A 17,775-nucleotide genomic window follows, 5' to 3' on the forward strand; every position below is an offset into this window, starting at 1 on the left:
AGTTTAGCTGGTTAAAAACGCAGAGGAAAATATTTTATAAAATTTAAGCGTTCTAAAGATGTCCATTTTTGTTTTTGTTTTTTTTTATTTTGGTTTGTTTCTGGCTTGTTTCTTTCTTTAAATTCTAGCGATCGAGCATATTTGAACGGTTTCATCAACCTGTCGGCGCACGTGCTCGAGAGCTAGAACTTTGATTGCTTTTGTTGTTGAGAATTGAGAATGTCCGAGCAGGTTTTTTTATCGATTTCATCGCTTGTGGCGAGGCAAAAATCAAAACGCTTTTTGGACGAAAGAAAAGAGATTAAAAGGAAAAAAGAGAAGAAAAAAAAAACAAAAAAATAGGTTATGTGTTATGAACATTTATTTTCTCACGCGATGACGTCTAGTTTTGTTAGAGTAATTAAAATATGGTATCAAGTTTGTAATTTCTATCTTATTTTTAGTTACGGATAATTGCCAATTATGTCACGTTTAGTATACACAACGCTGTTTTCTTAATAGCAATATGATACAAACAAGTTATAAAAAAAAAAGCGTTCGCTCGATCTTCCTTAGTCAGTTGAACAAAAAGAAATTTTCACAACATATGATTGATTTGGTTGTCCTAGCAAGCTGTTTTAGCAAACGACTAGAGGTTGCAACTGTTGTTCATTGAAAACGAAAAATCTAGCGTCAGCAAGAAATTTTTGAATACATAATGTACACAAAAGTGGCACTTACAAATGAAAATGTAAAAAAAAACTGTTTACCTTGATGCCAGACTCGCAGAGATGTTGTCGCTCGTTGCTATCGACTGCGAACAGCTTTGTTGTTTTTCGAAGTGCCTCTTCATTCTACTTATAGCCGAAGTTTTGGCTTCGAAAAAAAATACGAACGTCGTTAAGCTCAACGAGCTGCTTTAATTGTTGTTCGTGCGAAAACGAAATGCTTAAAACGGATAAAAGTGTTGGCGTAATTACACTTTTCGACCGCGATGCAGTTTGTCAACTCTAGCGTACTTTTTTGGCTCGTGGAGCAAAAGCCTCATGATAATAGCAAAGGCTTAAATGTCTTAACATGTCAGCAAAGGCTTAATATGCTTAATAAACTGTGGTTAAGCTTTTGCGGTGCAGTTCATTTACAACTTAATTTGCAACTTGCTGGCACAAGCAAACGTTTATGACTTCTCGTTTAAGACAGTTGAGCGAAATCAGTCGACTCACTCATTCTCCCTTTTCTGTTTTGTTTTTGTTTTGTTTTTTTGTTTTTGTTTTTGTTTTTGTTTGTTTTTTTTTTTCTTTGTTTGTCTTTTGTTTAAAATGTAAAAACTCGAAAGGAAAGTTGTTGCTTTGTTTGCTTATTGAAAGTTTTCGCCAGTTGCAAGACTTAGTTTTGTTTTTGTTTACTTATTAAAATATCGAGGAAAATATTTGAGGACATCGCATTCTAATGGTGCCTTTATAACAACATCTAACGATTTAACGTTTAATGTTGTGCTCAAAAAAAAATTCCTTTTATATCTCTCAATGGTCTCCAACGATAAAACTGCCGACCAATCGCAACGATTAAACAGCCAACCAATGGCAGCTCAATGGTCTCCAAACAAGAGACTGCCGACCAATGGCAGCTCAGTGGTTTGAGAAGTGAGATCATTCGATTTCCTTTTATTATCTCCAGTTTGAACTAGTGCTTGGCTTGTGGTGCAGAAACTAAAACTTCCCGTTTTTGTATTTTGTTTTGAATTTCTTTGCTTTGAGCTTTTTAATCGATCGATAGCTTTAGGAGAAAAGAAGAAACCCCTCTGACGAAGTCTTGGCTTTTTTAAAAACGCTCAAATTTTGGCAAACAAATCTCATACGAAACGCTACTTTGATGTCAAGCTTTCGTTACTCCCTACTCCCTTCTAGCGGAGGGCGGCAAAAAGGTGTTGCATCCTAGAGCTAAAAGTGAGGAGGGAAGCAAGTTTTTTTTTCGTTTTGTTTGCTTTTTTATGTTTTTTGTTTTTTTGAGGGGGGAGAGTTAGAGGGTAAGGGGGTTAGGATTAGAGGGGGTTGGGGTTACGGTTTGGAAACCTGGGGACGAGGATATCAAGCAGGAGTTTAGTGTCCACGAGGGGCGTCCTTCGGTTGTAACGTGCCGCTAGGTGCACGCGTCTAGTAGTTTCGTTGCATCGACCTAGAGGAGTTCTCCGAAAGGTCTTGCGCTTTGGGCTCGGGCAAACGGCCTGCATCCATTGTAAACACGGTCTCTGCCGTTAGAAAATCGTTAACCAGGCGTTTGTGAGCTTTAACAACCATCCCTTTGAGTTTAAAACGAACGTTTCTTCAAAAGCCACTCGAGATGGAGGTACTCACGGAGGTTTGTTACGGTAACAACCCTGTGGTTTGCCATCTTCTTTCTTTCCGCAGCGTCGCAAACGCATCGGCCGGTCTCTTAGGTGACGAAAAAACGTCTGATCTCTCGACTGGAATGCTTAACGTACTAAGATTAGTAGAGTTAGTACTAAGAGTTGCATCTGGCCGCCGTAATTTTCTTCGATGATGTCTTGAAAATTTCGTGACGTCGTTTTCAAACCTCTAGGGTCGATTTTAACCTTCGACCTTAAAGTCGATTTTAGCCTTCGGTGTGGCTCTGTACAACTTTTGCGGTGAAAAAGCTTGCGCGGAGTCTACAGTTGTATTTAGCCGACAGACGCTGGCAACGCAGAAACAGAATGACTCTTGGGCGGCGCAAACCGAGCGTTCAGCAAATTTCTAGCATTTTACGTCAAAGCGGACAATCTGCACGACAAATAAAGCTAACTTTCTCGTTGCAACAGTTAGTCACTGGATCGTTGGACGAGTGTGTACAGCTGTTTTGCGTCGAAAGCCGACCGGTGGTCGGATGCGACTCTTCTTTTCATTCGAAAATCAGAACCTGGCCATCAGTCGTGTATCACCATCGAATGCTTAATGTAGTGATTTCTCGAAACGACAAAAGCTTGTAAAACAAACAGCTTCGCTGTACTGTTGCCTAATATGTTAACGGATGGCCAGGAACAACCTTGGTCTGTAATGAATGAGTTCGTTTTTCCATTCGAGGCACTAATTACTGCAGTTTTAAAAGTCACCTAAAGTATAAGCTCATCTCTCCATTCAAGAAAAACAAGCATCAGAGTTTCGGAAAGTTTGCATGCACGACACCACCATCGATGATACTTAAACAAACAGAAAATGAATTGCAAAACAGAACCACTGAATTGCAAAACATAACAACGGACAGCTTGTAAAATGCATGGTGATGAGCTTCTTCAATCCAATCAAGGAACCAAGCATCACAGTTTCGGCAATGGTGCATGTGCAAATCAGCAAACTGTGATACTTAATCAAACAACTTCACTGTTTTGCTTAGTTTAAGAACGGATGGCTAAGAACAACCTCGTTAGTGAGTATGAAGTCATCTCTTCATTCCAGGAATTAATAATAATCAGAGTTTTAGAAGTCTCTTACGTGCGATACTACTATCAACGGTACTTAATCAAACAGCCTCTCAGAATGGCCTAGTTTGAGAACGGAAGGCTAGGAACAACCTTAGTAGTGAGTCATCAGTTCAACTTTTCATTCAAGGAATTAAGCATCTAAAATCTGAAAAATAAAAAGAAGAGCTCTTTGTTAGAAGTTCTTATTTTTATTTTTCCTCAACTTCTATTTCTTTTCTTTTTTTACTTTTTTTTTTTTAATGATAGTTTTTCTTTTTTTTTATCTATTTTGTTCGTTTAAATTAATACAACAGGCGTTTTAGGTCGTTTCTGTAACATTATTTAACACTTTAAATTGTAATAAATATTTGAACAGAAGAAAATCCCTTTCGTAACGTTAAAATGTCATAAGAACATTTCATCTTTACCAAATACGCTTGTAAAAATAGTTTCACTTTTAAAGTTTGTTGTATATGTCTTTTAATTTAGTGAATCGCAATTTGGATTTTCTTAGGCGCACATCTACTTTAGTTGCTTTTTCTTAAAGAAAGGTCACCAGAGTTTTCTTACACAGCCCCTGCAGCATAATCTTTAACAAAATACTCTTTTGAAAAGTTTTACATTGAAATAAACAAAAGCCATTTGCGTAAGTAGAGATAACTTAGAGAATAAAAAGTGCATAAACGCCTCGCTACTTTGATGAAGAAGAAACGGATGACTAAATGCAACTTTTTAATTTCGTGTGCTATCTCTTTCGATTAAGGTACTTTTTGAATATTTTTTCAAAGAAATGTTAGCGTAGTTTTCCTTTTTTAAATTTAAATCATGTTTAAAGGTAGTTTTTGAATGTTTTTTCAAAGAAATGTTAGCGTAGTTTTCATCTATTAAATTTAAATCATGTTTAAAGGTAGTTTTTGAATGTTTTTTCAAAGAAATGTTAGCGTAGTTTTCATCTATTAAATCTAAATCATGTTTAAAGGTAGTTTTCGAATATTTTTTCAAAGAATTGTTAGCGTAGTTTTCCTCTTTTAGATCTAGCTTATGTTTAAGGTAGTTTTTGAGTATTTTTTCAAAGAAAAGTTAGCGTAGTTTTCCTCTTTTAGATCTAGCTTATGTTTAAGGTAGTTTTTGAGTATTTTTTCAAAGAAAAGTTAGCGTAGTTTTCCTCTTTTAGATCTAGCTTATGTTTAAGGTAGTTTTTAAATATTTTTTTAAAGAAAAGTTAGCATAGTTTTCCTCTTTTGGATATAGCTTATGTTTAAGGTAGTTTTTAAATATTTTTTTTAAAGAAAAGTTAGCGTAGTTTTCCTCCTTTAGATCTAGCTTATAATTCAGGTAGTTTTTGAATATTTTTTCAAATAAAAATTAGCAAAGTATAGTTTATTTAGCATGACATCACAAAATACTAAACTCAAAAAGGCAAGATAAAGTATAAGATAAACGTAAAATAAGATATAGATGAAACAAATGTTAGGCTGCATAAAATCAAAAACTGCATTGCCTATCATAAACACAAATGTCTAGTGAGAGCTTTTAAAGGTCGTTCTTTTCGTCTTTTAATTTGGTGAATCGCGATTTGAATTTTCTAAGGCGCACATGTCTTTCAGTTGCTTTTTTCTTAAGGAAAGGTCGCCAGAGTTTTTTTACGCAGCTCCTGCAGCATAATCTTTAACAAAATACTCTTTTGTATATCATTACATAGAAATAAACAAAAACCATATGCGTAAACAGAGATAAATTAGAACGCAAAAGTGCATAAAAAGCCTCGCTACTTTGCTATAGAAGAAGTGGATGACTAGATACAACTTTGTAAATTCGTGCACTACCTCAATGGATTAAGGTATTTTTCGAAAGTTTTTTAAAAGCATAAATAGCGTAGTCTTCCTCTTTTAAATCTAGCTTATGTCTAAGGCAGTTTTTGAATAGATTTTCAAAGAAAGGTTAGCGTACTTTTCCACTTTTAAGTTTAGCTTATGTAGCTTGACAAAACAACACACAAAAAGACAAGATAAAGTATCAGATAAACGTAAAATAAAATATAAATGAAACTAAAGTTAGGCTGCATAAAAAACAAACAACTTAATAATCTACTAGACATGTTTAAGTTGAATTAAGTAAAGTCCTTTGCGCAAATTTGGGTAAATAAGAGAGTAAAAATCCATAAAAAGAAGAAGTGGATGAGTAGATACAATTTTTTAAATTTGTGTGCTATCTCTATTGAATAAGGTAGTTTTCGAGAGTTTTTTCAAAGCAAAATTAGCGTAGTGTTCCTCTTTTAAATCTAGATTATCTCAAAAATAGATTTCGAATAGTTTTTCAAAGAAAGGTTAGCGCAGCTTTCCTCTTTTAACATTAGCTTATGTAGCTTGACATCACAGAACACAAAAAGATAAAATAAAATATAAGACAAACGTAAAATGAAAAATAGATGTAGCTAAAGTTAGGCAGCATAAAAAACCAACAACATAATAATCTACTAGGCATGTTTAAATTGAATTAAATAAAATCCTTTGCGCAAAAATAGGTATGTTAGAGAGTAAAAGCGCATAGAAAGCCTCGCTACTTTGCTGTGAAAGAAGTGGATGACTAGATACAACTTTTTAAAATCCTGTGCTATCTCTATCGATTAAGGTAGTTTTCGAAAGATTTTTCAAAGCAAAAATAGCGTAGTCTTTCTCTTTTAAATCTAGATTATGTCTAAGGTAGTTTTTGAACAGCTTTTCAAAGAAAGGTTAGCGTAGCTTTCCTCTTTTAAGTTTAGCTTATGTAGCTTGACATCACAAAACACAAAATTCAAAAAGACAAAATAAAATATAAGATAAACGTAAAATAAAATATAGATGAAGCTAAAGTTAGACTGCATAAAAAAACAACAACGTAATAACCTACTAGAATCTAATAAAACCCTATGCACAAATGTAGGTATGTTAGAGAGTAAAAGTGCATAAAAAGCCTCGCTACTTTGTTTAAGGTAGTTTTTGAATAGTTTTTCAAAGAAAGCTTAGCGTAGTTTTCCTCTTTAAAGTTTGGCTTATGTAGCTTGACATCACAAAACACAAAACACTAAAAGGAAAGGTAATATAAAAGTTAATCGTAAAATAAAATGTAGGTGAAATAAATGTTAGGCTGCATAAAAGAAAAAAAAAATCGTAACATAATAATCTTCTATATATGTTTGGATTGAATTAAATGAATTCCTTTGCGTAAATATAAGCAAACTAGTGAGAAAAAGTGCATAAAGAGCCTCGCTACTTTGCTGCAGAAGTAGTGGATGACTATATGCAATTTTTTAAAATCGTGTGCTATCTCTATCGATTAAGGTAGTTTTCGAAAGTTTTTTCAAAGTAAAAATAGTGTAGTTTTCCTCTTTTAAATCTAGCTTTTGTCTAGGGTAGTTTATGAATAGATTTTCAAAGAAAGGTTAGCGTAGCATTCCACTTTTAAGTTTAGCTTAAGTTGCTTGGCATCACAAAACTCAAAACTCAAAAAGAAAAGATAAAATATATGATAAACCTAAAACATAATATAGATGAAACTAAAGTTAGGCTGCATAAAAAACCAACAACATAATAATCTACTAGGCATGTTTAAATTGAATTAAATAAAATCCTTTGCGCAAATGTAGGTATGTTAGAGAGTAAAAGTGCATGAAAAGCCTCGCTACTTTGTTAAAGGTAGTTTTTGAATAGTTTTTCAAAGCAAGTTTAGCGTAGTTTTCCTCTTTTATGTTTAGACTATGTAGCTTGACATCACAGAACACAAAGCTCAAAAAGGCAAGATAAAATATAAGTTAATCGTAAAATATAGATGTAACAAAGTTTAGACTGCATAAAAAACCAACAACATAATAATCTACTAGGCATGTTTAAGTTGAATTAAATAATGTCCTTTGCGCAAATATAGGAAAGTTAGAGTAAAAATCCATAAAAAGCCTCGATACTTTGCTGAAGAAGAAGATGACTATATGCAACTTTTTAAAATTGTGAGCTATCTATATCGATTTAGGTCCTTTTTGAGTACTTTTTCAAAGAAAAGTTAGCGCAGTTTTCCCCTTTTAAGATTAGATTATGAAGCTTGACATAACAAAACACAAAACTAACAAAGGCAAGATAAAATATAAGGTAAACGCAATATAATGTATAGATGAAACTAAAGTTAGGCTGCATAAAACAAACGGGTAACAATACTCTTCTATGTATGTTTACATTGAGTTAAATAAAATCCTTTGCGCAAATATAGGTATGTTAGAGAATAAAAGTGCATAAAAAGCCTCAGTACTTTGCTGTAGAAGAAGTGGATGAGTAGATACAATTTTTTAAATTTGTGTGCTATCTCTATCGAATAAGTTAGTTTTCGAGAGTTTTTTCAAAGCAAAATTAGCGTAGTGTTCCTCTTTTAAATCTAGATTATCTCAAAAATAGATTTCGAATAGTTTTTCAAAGAAAGGTTAGCGCAGCTTTCCTCTTTTAACATTAGCTTATGTAGCTTGACATCACAGAACACAAAAAGATAAAATAAAATATAAGACAAACGTAAAATGAAAAATAGATGTAGCTAAAGTTAGGCTGCATAAAAAACCAACAACATAATAATCTACTAGGCATGTTTAAATTGAATTAAATAAAATCCTTTGCGCAAAAATAGGTATGTTAGAGAGTAAAAGCGCATAAAAAGCCTCGCTACTTTGTTAAAGGTAGTTTTTGAATAGTTTTTCAAAGACAGGTTAGCGTAAATTTCCTCTTTAAAGTTTAGCTTATGTAGCTTGACATCACAAAATATAAAACTCAAAAAGACAAGATAAAATATAAGATAAACGCAAAATAAAATATAGATGAAACTAAAGTTAGGCTGCATACAAAACCAACAACATAATATTCTACTAGTTATGTTTAAATTGAATTAAATAAAATCCTTTACGCAAATATAGGTAAGTTAGAGAGTAAAAGTGCATAAAAAGCTTTACTTTGCTGAAGAAGAAGATGAATAGATGCAACTTTTTAAATTCGTGAGCTATCTCTATCGGTGTAAGGTAGTTTTTGAACAATTTTTCAAAGAAAAGTTAGCCTAGTTTTCTTCTTTTAAGTTTAAATTATGTAGCTTGACATCACAAAATACAAAACTCAAAAAGACAAGATAAAATATAAGATAAACGCAAAATAAAATATAGATGAAACTAAAGTTAGGCTGCATACAAAACCAACAACATAATATTCTACTAGAAAAGTTAGCCTAGTTTCCTTCTTTTAAGTTTAGATTATGTAGCTTGACATCACAAAACACAAAAAGGCAAGATAAAATACAAGGTAAACGTAAAATAAAATAGAAGTCAAACAAAAGTTAGGTTGCATAAATACAAAAACTGCATTGCCAAAAATAGAATTTGTTGTCTAGAAAGACCTTTTAAACTTTGTTTCTTTCGTTTTTTGACTTAGTGAATCGCGATCTGGTTTTTCTTAGGCGCGCTTGTTTCTTAGTTGTTTTTTTTGTAAAGAAACTTTATTCAGACGTTTTTTTTTACGCAACTCCTTTAACATTATTTTTAACAAAGTATTCTTTTATACGTGTTTACATTGAAATAAAACCCTTTGCGTAAATAGAGATAAATTAGAGAGCAAAAGTACATAAAAAGCCTCGCTACTTTGCAGAAGAAGAATTGGATGGCAAGATTCGTGTGCTTTCTCTTTCGTTTAAGGTACTTCTTGAATATTTTTTCAAAGAAAAGTTAGCGTAGTTTTCCCCTTTTAAGTTTAGCTTACGCAGCTTGACATCACAAAACGCAAAAACCAATAAGGCATGATAAAATACAAGATAAACGTAAAATAAAATAGAAGTGAAACAAAAGTTAGACTGCATAAAAACAAAAAAAAAAAAAAAAACATAATATACTTCTATGTATGTTTACATTGATCTAAACAAAATCCTTTGTGTAAAGATATGAAAAAATAGAGAGTAAGAGTTCATAAAAAAGCCTCGCTATTTTGCTGAAGAAGAAATGGATGTCTAGATCTTTTAAAATAAGGAACTTTTTGATTTCTTTTTCCGAAAAATGGTTGGAGCAGTTTTCCTTTTTTAAATTTCACTTATGCAGTTTAACATCACAGGAAATATTATTTTGCTTTTTAACAAACTCTTAAAAACATCAGAAGTAATTCTAAATGCAACTCTATTAAAAGTTTTCACAGAATAACAAAACGACTTCTTTTTTTTTTTTTTAAAGATAAAAAAAAGTTTGAACTATCTTTAAATAAGAAATGTGAGAACAGTTTAACAGAACTTCTTGTTTATTATGTCTTTAGCGAAACAGATAAAAATATTTGCAAAAGCATAGATAAAACAAACTACACAAAAGGCCCATCTTTATTGCCAAACTGAACAAACTTATCTAAACTACATAAATGGTTTCACGATATTGCCATATTGAACAAACTTTTCTAAACTACCCTCTTTTTGAATTTTTAGCTTCATGTTTTTAATTTTGTCTTTAATATGGCTTTGGTAGGAGTACTTTTGCAAGACATGAATGAGCTTGTCACTGCTATGATTTGCCAAGATGCCAAGGTAATCTTTGTACGAGCAACTTGAGCTTACATCTGTAAACACGTCTTGCAAGATGTATGCCAACACCAAAGCTGCACATCGTGGAAAACTTCTGGTGTTGAACCATTCGTTGTGGCCAGGGCAAGCATTCAGCTCTTCAACTATTTCATCTAAAATTTTACAAACTCAAGTCATAACACAAAGTGATTAAATCAAATATTCATTTGGTTCTGAAGTAAGACAAGATTTATTCTGTTTTTTTATTTATTTTTTTTTTGTTGACCTTATTGTTTGCACTGATAGCAATAACTGGTTTTTGAAAGATTACCTAAATGGCATTGGCTAACTTCTGCTTTGTTTTCCTTTGTTCTTGGCTGAGTTGATCCTGAAATAAAATAAAACCATGTTCATTTTTCTAATTCATAAAAACCATCAACAGTTTCTAAGTGTTAGAGATGATAACAAGCTGTGCATGATTTCTAACGGTGATGTTTCTAACTTCATCATTAGAAATCGGGTAGACACAACTTTCTAAAAGTGCACTTAGCAATGATGGCTAGTTTTTGTTAACAGTTAACCATCTGAAATTGTGCAAGAAGAGGTTTGTGTTTATATATCTTTGTATAAATTAGGTTTTACATTACCGATGAGTTCTTGAGTGAAAGATGGCATTTCCAACTTGATTTTTTTTCTTCTTGGATCTTTTACTTCTAAAACATAATCAGTTTTAGTATCATTCACTTGTATAAACATTTAAGCAATCACAGAATTAGTCCTGCAACAAATACATACACACTTCTGTGTTGTTTTTTTGTTTTGTTTTGTTTTTTTTACAGCTCTAACAATAACAATAGGGCAAGGAGTTGATTTGGGCATTTTCATTTTTTGAAAGCGTGTTGAGATTTGCATAAAAATCAAAAATCAAAAATCAAAAAGAATTTACCTCTGGATGTAGAGGCAAGACTTTGGCTAAATAGGCTACCAACAGATTGAACAGCATAAGGTGAGAGCTGCTTTGCAAGAACAGTACCAGCCTGTTGGACAGGAACAGCTGAAACTGGATCAGATGAAAGAAACAAACTGGGTTTGGCCAATGTTTGCTGAAAAGCAACAAGGCTAGGAGTCAGAGGAACAGAAAAGACCTCTTTTGAAGGACAGAAAGCGACTTGCTGAGAAGGAGAAGCAGAAACAGGTTTGGCAACCACTTGCTCATTAAAGTAAACTGGAGAAAGTTTTGCATGGTGTTCAATAAAATCCGGTTCATCAGGAAATAATGTTAATGCAAGAGGAGAACAAGCTGTGCCAACAGGAACAGCTAGAGTCTGATCTACATCCATACAAACAGCTTGTTCGTTAGGAACTAGTTGTGCAAGAGCAGGGGATAGTTCAAGAACTGGACCAGCGATTGTTTGTTCAGATGGAACAGACGAAACAGGAGTTGAGGTAGGTTCACACAAGAAATCTACGGCATGGTCGTTGCTATCCTCTAAAGGAACATTGTTTTCTACAGCTGGAGAAAACGGAACCACTGTGGTACAGCTGAAAGTAGCAGCACATTCTTCAGAGTCAGAACCGGAGTCTAAATCTTCCTCAAAGATGTCCTCAACCTCATGAAAACCGTACTCCTCTGCATTAGTTTGGAGCCAGTCCATCACATCCTTCTCCTTCTTTGGTGGTCTCTCAGACTTTTCAACAGTCAAAGACTCTATGACTCCGAAGGACTGTCCGATGCCCAGGGCAAAGCGCAACTCCTCTGCAGCGTTCCACTGGGACACATAAAAGCTATCCATTGTGTTCCTGCTGTGCTTCATGTAGAGTGTAGCAAACCGCTCGCGATCTTCTTTGCTGTTGTTGGCAAAGTAAGTGGCTATCGAACCGCGAATGCAAGTGGGAGTAAGACGCTTCATGGGAATGTTTACTTGGCTTTTTCTGAAGCAGGACGTCAGGCAAGAGGAGATAGCAGAGGAACCCATCTGGTAAACAGGCACTCTAGTTGCACCGAGTGTCACACATTCGTCTTTGTTGGGTCTCATCGATGGAAAAAGGGGCCTGTAGCAGTCGCTCAACTCCAAAACAGTCTTGGTGTCTGCAGCCATGTAGTGAGAGTCGTTGACAAGAAGGTCTCTGTATCTCAGCAAATAAATATCGATCAACACTTTCAAGTCGTTCGGCACTAGAATGTTTTTGGCTCCGTACTTGTATGCTGTTTTGTAGCGCTCTTGCACAATGCAATATCCACACTCACTCTTCTCAGCAGCCATGTAGTCTCTAATGTTTAAAAGAGCAATGTTAGATTTTCTTAAACTGTTAATTACAGTGACAGAGAGCAGAAGATGGTTTCGTAGAGACACAGCATTGTCTCTAGTCGGTGTAAGAGACGGCTTTCTAATCGATTCCACTAACTGTCTTACGTATGCAGACTTGCCATATTCGTTCAGCAAACTGACATTGATGATGTTGATGCATTTTTTGCTTTTCACAAGGCTCCTCCTCAAAGAACGAAAGGGCCTCAGCACTTTTTGTAACTCCTCCACCTTGCAGCGCAAACGTCGGATGGCCTCATGAGAAAGTCCGAAATAGACATTCCTGGCTTCACTGAAACGAAACAGGAGACAAAGGTAGACAAGGCGGTTGTACAACGTGTGACAAGACATGGCTTTTGTTTGGTCAAGTTCACTCAGCTTGGAATTGAGCTGAATGTTTTTAAAGTGCATGGAAAAGTATCTATCCTCCAAAACGTTGGAATTGGTGAGAGCGTTCGGGTGCAGCGTCAGCGTGCTGTCACAACATGTCAATATTTCAACAACTGCATTTTTGTAGATCTTTGCTTGTGACAAAGTGTTGTTGTTGGCTACCACAAGCCACTTTTCAAAATCTCTGAAGAGCTCATCTGCTGACTGGTAATAAAAGTGAAAAGCATCTTTGTCCAGCTGAAACAAGAGTCTCTTATCTTCTGTCAAGACGGAGGAGTTGGAAACCAAGTGCTTTAAGGAATTAAAATCAGAGTCTAGGACGGATTCGGTGTTCAGCTCTTTGTTTTCTACAGAGGTGCAGTGGTTTGCAGAAGGAGCCTCGGACGAACCAGCAACTGATGAGGGCAAGCTTAAAAGAGGATCAGAGGAAAGAACCGGAGAAGAAAAAGAGGAGGAAGGCCCAGGAGCAGAGGATGCAGAGCCTGATGCAGACGCTTGTTCAGCTACTGGCTTAATACCAAAGAAGGCAGGTCGAATAAATTGAGGGACATAGAGCTTGTCGTTGTCGTATCGCTTTGCCTCTGCAATCTTTTGTTTGATCGTCTTGGAATCGTAGAAATGAGTCTCTTTCAAGTGTATGTCCAGTCGGTCGTAATACTTCCAACATTGCAAACAGGGGTAAGGTTTTGGACAGCCGGACTTGCGTTCGAGACGAGCATGCTGAAACTTCCTGACCATTGCAGAGTAAAAGATGGAAGCTTCATCCAAAGTCCAAGAATGATCTTTTTTAGTCAAGTGTCTTTTAATGCTTGTGGAGGAATGTTTGCACAAAGGCATCGGACAGCTAACAGCGTACCTCTTCTTGGTACCATAGAAAGGTACAACCCTGTTTACGGAGCCACACGCTGCAACTAATGCGGCCCTGACTTTGTTTTTGAGCTTTAAGTCTCTCTGTTCTTGTGACTGCCTTCTTTTCTTTTTTTTCGCTTTAGAGTTCGGAGAAGGGGCAACAACAGTGTTGTTTTCTTGTGAAGAAGACATGTTCAGGTGTTTGTTTGCAACGGTTTATGCTAAAAAAAAGAAGACAGTTAGTGAGAGTGTTTTTCTTCTGCCTGCATCCTGGAATCCTGGAATGTTTACAACTGCAGGGAAGAGCTGTGTTTTTTCGAATCCTCTGCAAAAGAGAAAAAAGAAAGAAAAGAGAGCAACAAGAAGAAACAAAGTTTCCACTAGCAAATGAAAAAGAATGAGAGCAACTAGCATTACATGCATGGTGGCAGCAGTGATTGCTATTATGAGAAGGAGAATGAGAAAAAAAAAAAAAAAAAAGAAACAAATAAATAAAGAGATGGAGTTTGAGAGGATCTCGCAACCATATGACTCAAAGAAAGAAACTGTGTTGAAAAAAGGCAAGAGAGGGCAAATAGAACTTGCTAACAAGGACAAATGACAGACATAACTACAACAGTAACAACTCTCATTGCAAGCATAATAACAACAGCATCAGCATCACTGACTCAGAGAGTGTTGACATAACAAAAAAGAAAACAAAAGTACAAGCCAAGTGGGGGAACATTAACAAACACTCATTGCAACTATAACAACAACAACAACAACAGCAACAGCATCACTGACTCAGAGGGTATTGATAAAAAAAAACAAGCAAAACAAAAACAAACAAAAAAACAAATAAAAAAACAAAACAAGCAAATTGGGTGAACAGTAACAACTCTCATTGCAAGCATAATAACAACAACAGCATCAGCATCAGCATCACTGACTCAGAGAGTGTTGACAAAATAAAATAGACAATAAGCAAGCAAAGTGGGTGAACAGTAACAACTCTCACTGCAAGCATAATAACAACAACAGCATCAGCATCAGCATCACTGACTCAGAGAGTGTTGATAAAATAAAACAGATTATAAACAAACAAAGTGGGTGAACAGTAACAGCTCTCATTGAAAGCATAATAACAACAACAGCATCACTAACTCAGAGGATATATAAAAAAACAAACAAACAAACAAACAAAACAAAAACAAAAAAAAAACAAGCAAAGTGGCTGAACAGTAACAGCTATCATTGCAAGTAAAATAACAACAACAGCATCAGCAACATCATCACTGACTCAGAGAGTGGTGATAAAATAAAACAGATTAAAAAACAAGCAAAGTGGCTAAACAGTAACAACTATAAATACAAGTAAAATGACAAAAGCAGCAACAGCATCACTAACTCGCAGGGTGTTGATAAAAAAAAAAGCAACAAACAAATAAAGCAAGCAAAGTGGGTGAACATTAACACTCATTGCAACTATAATAACACCAACAGCAACAGCATCAGTGACTCAAAGGGTGTTGATAAACAAAAACAAAGGCACAAACAAAACAAGCAGAGTGGGTGAACATTAACAACACTTATTGCAAGCATAATAACAACAACAGCATCAGCATCACTGACTCAGAGAGTGTTGATAAAATAAAATAGATTATAAACATGCCAAGTTTGTGAACATTAACAAACACTCATTGCAACTATAACAACGACTACAGCAACAGCATCACTTACTCAGAGAGTGTTGAGAAAAAAAACAACAAAAAAAACAAAAACAAAACAAAACAGAAAACAGAAGTACAAGCCAAGGGGGGGAACATTAACAAACACTCATTGCAACTATAACAACAACAACAGCAACAGCATCACTTACTCAGAGGATATTGATAAAAAAAACAAACAAACAAACAAACAAAACAAGCAAAGTGGCTGAACAGTAACAGCTATCATTGCAAGTAAAATAACAACAACAGCATCAGCAACATCATCACTGACTCAGAGAGTGGTGATAAAATAAAACAGATTAAAAAACAAGCAAAGTGGCTGAACAGTAACAACTATAAATACAAGTAAAATGACAAAAGCAGCAACAGCATCACTAACTCGCAGGGTGTTGATAAAAAAAAAAAGCAACAAACAAACAAAGCAAGCAAAGTGGGTGAACATTAACACTCATTGCAACTATAATAACACCAACAGCAACAGCATCAGTGACTCAAAGGGTGTTGATAAACAAAAACAAAAGCACAAACAAAACAAGCAAAGTGGGTGAACATTAGCAACACTTATTGCAAGCACAATAACAACAACAGCATCAGCATCACTGACTCAGAGAGTGTTGATAAAACAAAATAGATTATAAACAAGCCAAGTTGGTGAACATTAACAAACACTCATTGCAACTGTAATAAGAACAACAGCAACAGCATCACTGACACAAAGGGTGTTGATAAACAAAAACAAAAACACAAGCAAAGTGGGTGAACATTAACAACACTCATTGCAACTATAACAACAACAACAGCAACAGCATCACTGGCTCAAAGGGTGTTGATAAAATAAAGAAATAAAAACAAAACAAGCAAAGTGGGTGAACAGTAACAACTCCCATTGCAAGCATAATAACGACAACAGCAACAGCAACACCATCACTGACTCAGAGAGTGTTGATAAAATAAAATAGATTATAAACAAGCCAAGTTGGTGAACATTAACAAACACTCATTGCAACTATAACAACGACTACAGCAACAGCATCACTTACTCAGAGAGTGTTGAGAAAAAAAAAACAAAAACAAAAAAAAAACAAAACAAAACAGAAAACAAAAGTACAAGCCAAGTGGGGGAACATTAACAAACACTCATTGCAACTGTAACAACAACAACAGCAACAGCATCACTTACTCAGAGAGTGTTTATAAATAAAACAAAAAACAAAAACAAGAAACAAAAATACAAGCCAAGTGGGTGATTACTAACAGCGCTAACAGCAGCAACAACAGTGTCTTTAGAAACAACAAACAAGTACAACAGCAACAACTGCTTTTACAGAGTATAACAATAACAACAACATGGCACTAACAACAACAAAAGGGTTGGAATAAAAACCTGTAGGCAAAAGGAGAGCTGCATTCAGACAAGATCGATTACAAAGAGGCTCTTCTTTAGGACAGAGGAGAAACTGCTTTTGAGGGACAGAGGGACTTTTGTTGTTGTGGTTGTTGTTGTTGTTGTGCAGAAACCAACAAACTTTTATTGAACCGAATATAACCGAATATAACCGAAAGTCTTGTTTGCTTCTGTTTTGTGCCATCAAGAAGGGAAAACAAAACATCACAAAACAAACGAAGCAAACGAAACAAACAAACAAACAAACGAACGAAACAAACAAACAAAAAAAAAAAAATTAAAAAAATTAACAAACAAACAAACAAACAAACAAGCAAACAAACAAAAACAAATAAGAAAAACAGAAAACGCAGTACCGAAACCTCGCCATTTTTTATCCTTCCTCAAGCTTTCTCTGGGCGCCAAAGACCGAGAAAGTTGAGCAAACGTGACGTTGAGGGGGGGGAGGGGGGTACTTAAGGACAGCAGACCGACCAATGGCACGCTTAGGAGAGACCCACGTGAATGCTACATTTTCTTTCTATGTACGCTGAATCCGCTCAAAGTCTGGAATTTCCAGCATTCACGTGTCATCACTCCAGCCACCAGATTGGCCCACACTTTGCACACTTTCAAGACTAGAAACTCACTTGTGCTCAATTTGAGCAAAAAAAAAAAAAAACTAAGTCTCGCATGGCGACAACTTTTCCAAAAGCAAACAAAGGCAAACGAAGGCAAACGAAGAAAAAACAAAAACAAATAAACAAAAACAAAACCGAATAGGGAGAGAGAGAGTGAGTCGACTCATTTCTTTCGACTGCCTTAAACGAGAAGTCTAAAACGTTTAAAAGTTGAAAACTAAGTTTTTTAAATGAACTGCACCGAAAAAACTTTACGACAGTTTAGCTGGTTAAAAACGCAGAGGAAAATATTTTATAAAATTTAAGCGTTCTAAAGATGTCCATTTTTGTTTTTGTTTTTTTTATTTTGGTTTGTTTCTGGCTTGTTTCTTTCTTTAAATTCTAGCGATCGAGCATATTTGAACGGTTTCATCAACCTGTCGGCGCACGTGCTCGAGAGCTAGAACTTTGATTGCTTTTGTTGTTGAGAATTGAGAATGTCCGAGCAGGTTTTTTTATCGATTTCATCGCTTGTGGCGAGGCA

The 17,775-nt window shown here is 35.1% G+C and overlaps 1 protein-coding gene and 1 long non-coding RNA gene across 3 annotated transcripts; one reads left to right on the plus strand and one right to left on the minus strand.

Annotated features, from left to right (window-relative positions):
- Positions 1 to 9,031: 9,031 nt before the first annotated feature.
- LOC149875927 (uncharacterized) lies at positions 9,032 to 13,097 on the plus strand. The gene is made up of 2 exons (XR_016448979.1): positions 9,032 to 9,128; positions 9,936 to 13,097. It is a non-coding gene; the product is annotated as an uncharacterized LOC149875927 (long non-coding RNA).
- On the minus strand, positions 9,776 to 17,064 carry LOC149875928 (uncharacterized). 2 transcript variants are annotated; one of them, XM_090076020.1, is made up of 5 exons: positions 16,989 to 17,064; positions 10,917 to 13,736; positions 10,618 to 10,683; positions 10,302 to 10,358; positions 9,776 to 10,143 (listed from the first exon to the last, which is right to left on the minus strand). In XM_090076020.1, exons 2-5 carry the CDS (start codon positions 13,705 to 13,707, stop codon positions 9,824 to 9,826), a joined length of 3,234 nt encoding a protein of 1,077 aa, XP_089932146.1. In that variant the 5' UTR covers positions 13,708 to 13,736; positions 16,989 to 17,064; the 3' UTR covers positions 9,776 to 9,823. The 2 variants fall into 2 exon arrangements, with proteins under 2 accessions (XP_089932146.1, XP_089932145.1); XM_090076019.1 differs by having other exon boundaries at positions 10,917 to 17,061.
- Positions 17,065 to 17,775: the final 711 nt, after the last annotated feature.

The sequence above is a fragment of the Hydra viridissima genome, unplaced genomic scaffold (genome assembly GCF_058129835.1).
Source record: "Hydra viridissima isolate aposymbiotic clone 2 unplaced genomic scaffold, HvirCarnegie_v1 scaffold_101, whole genome shotgun sequence".
NCBI lineage: Eukaryota > Metazoa > Cnidaria > Hydrozoa > Anthoathecata > Hydridae > Hydra > Hydra viridissima.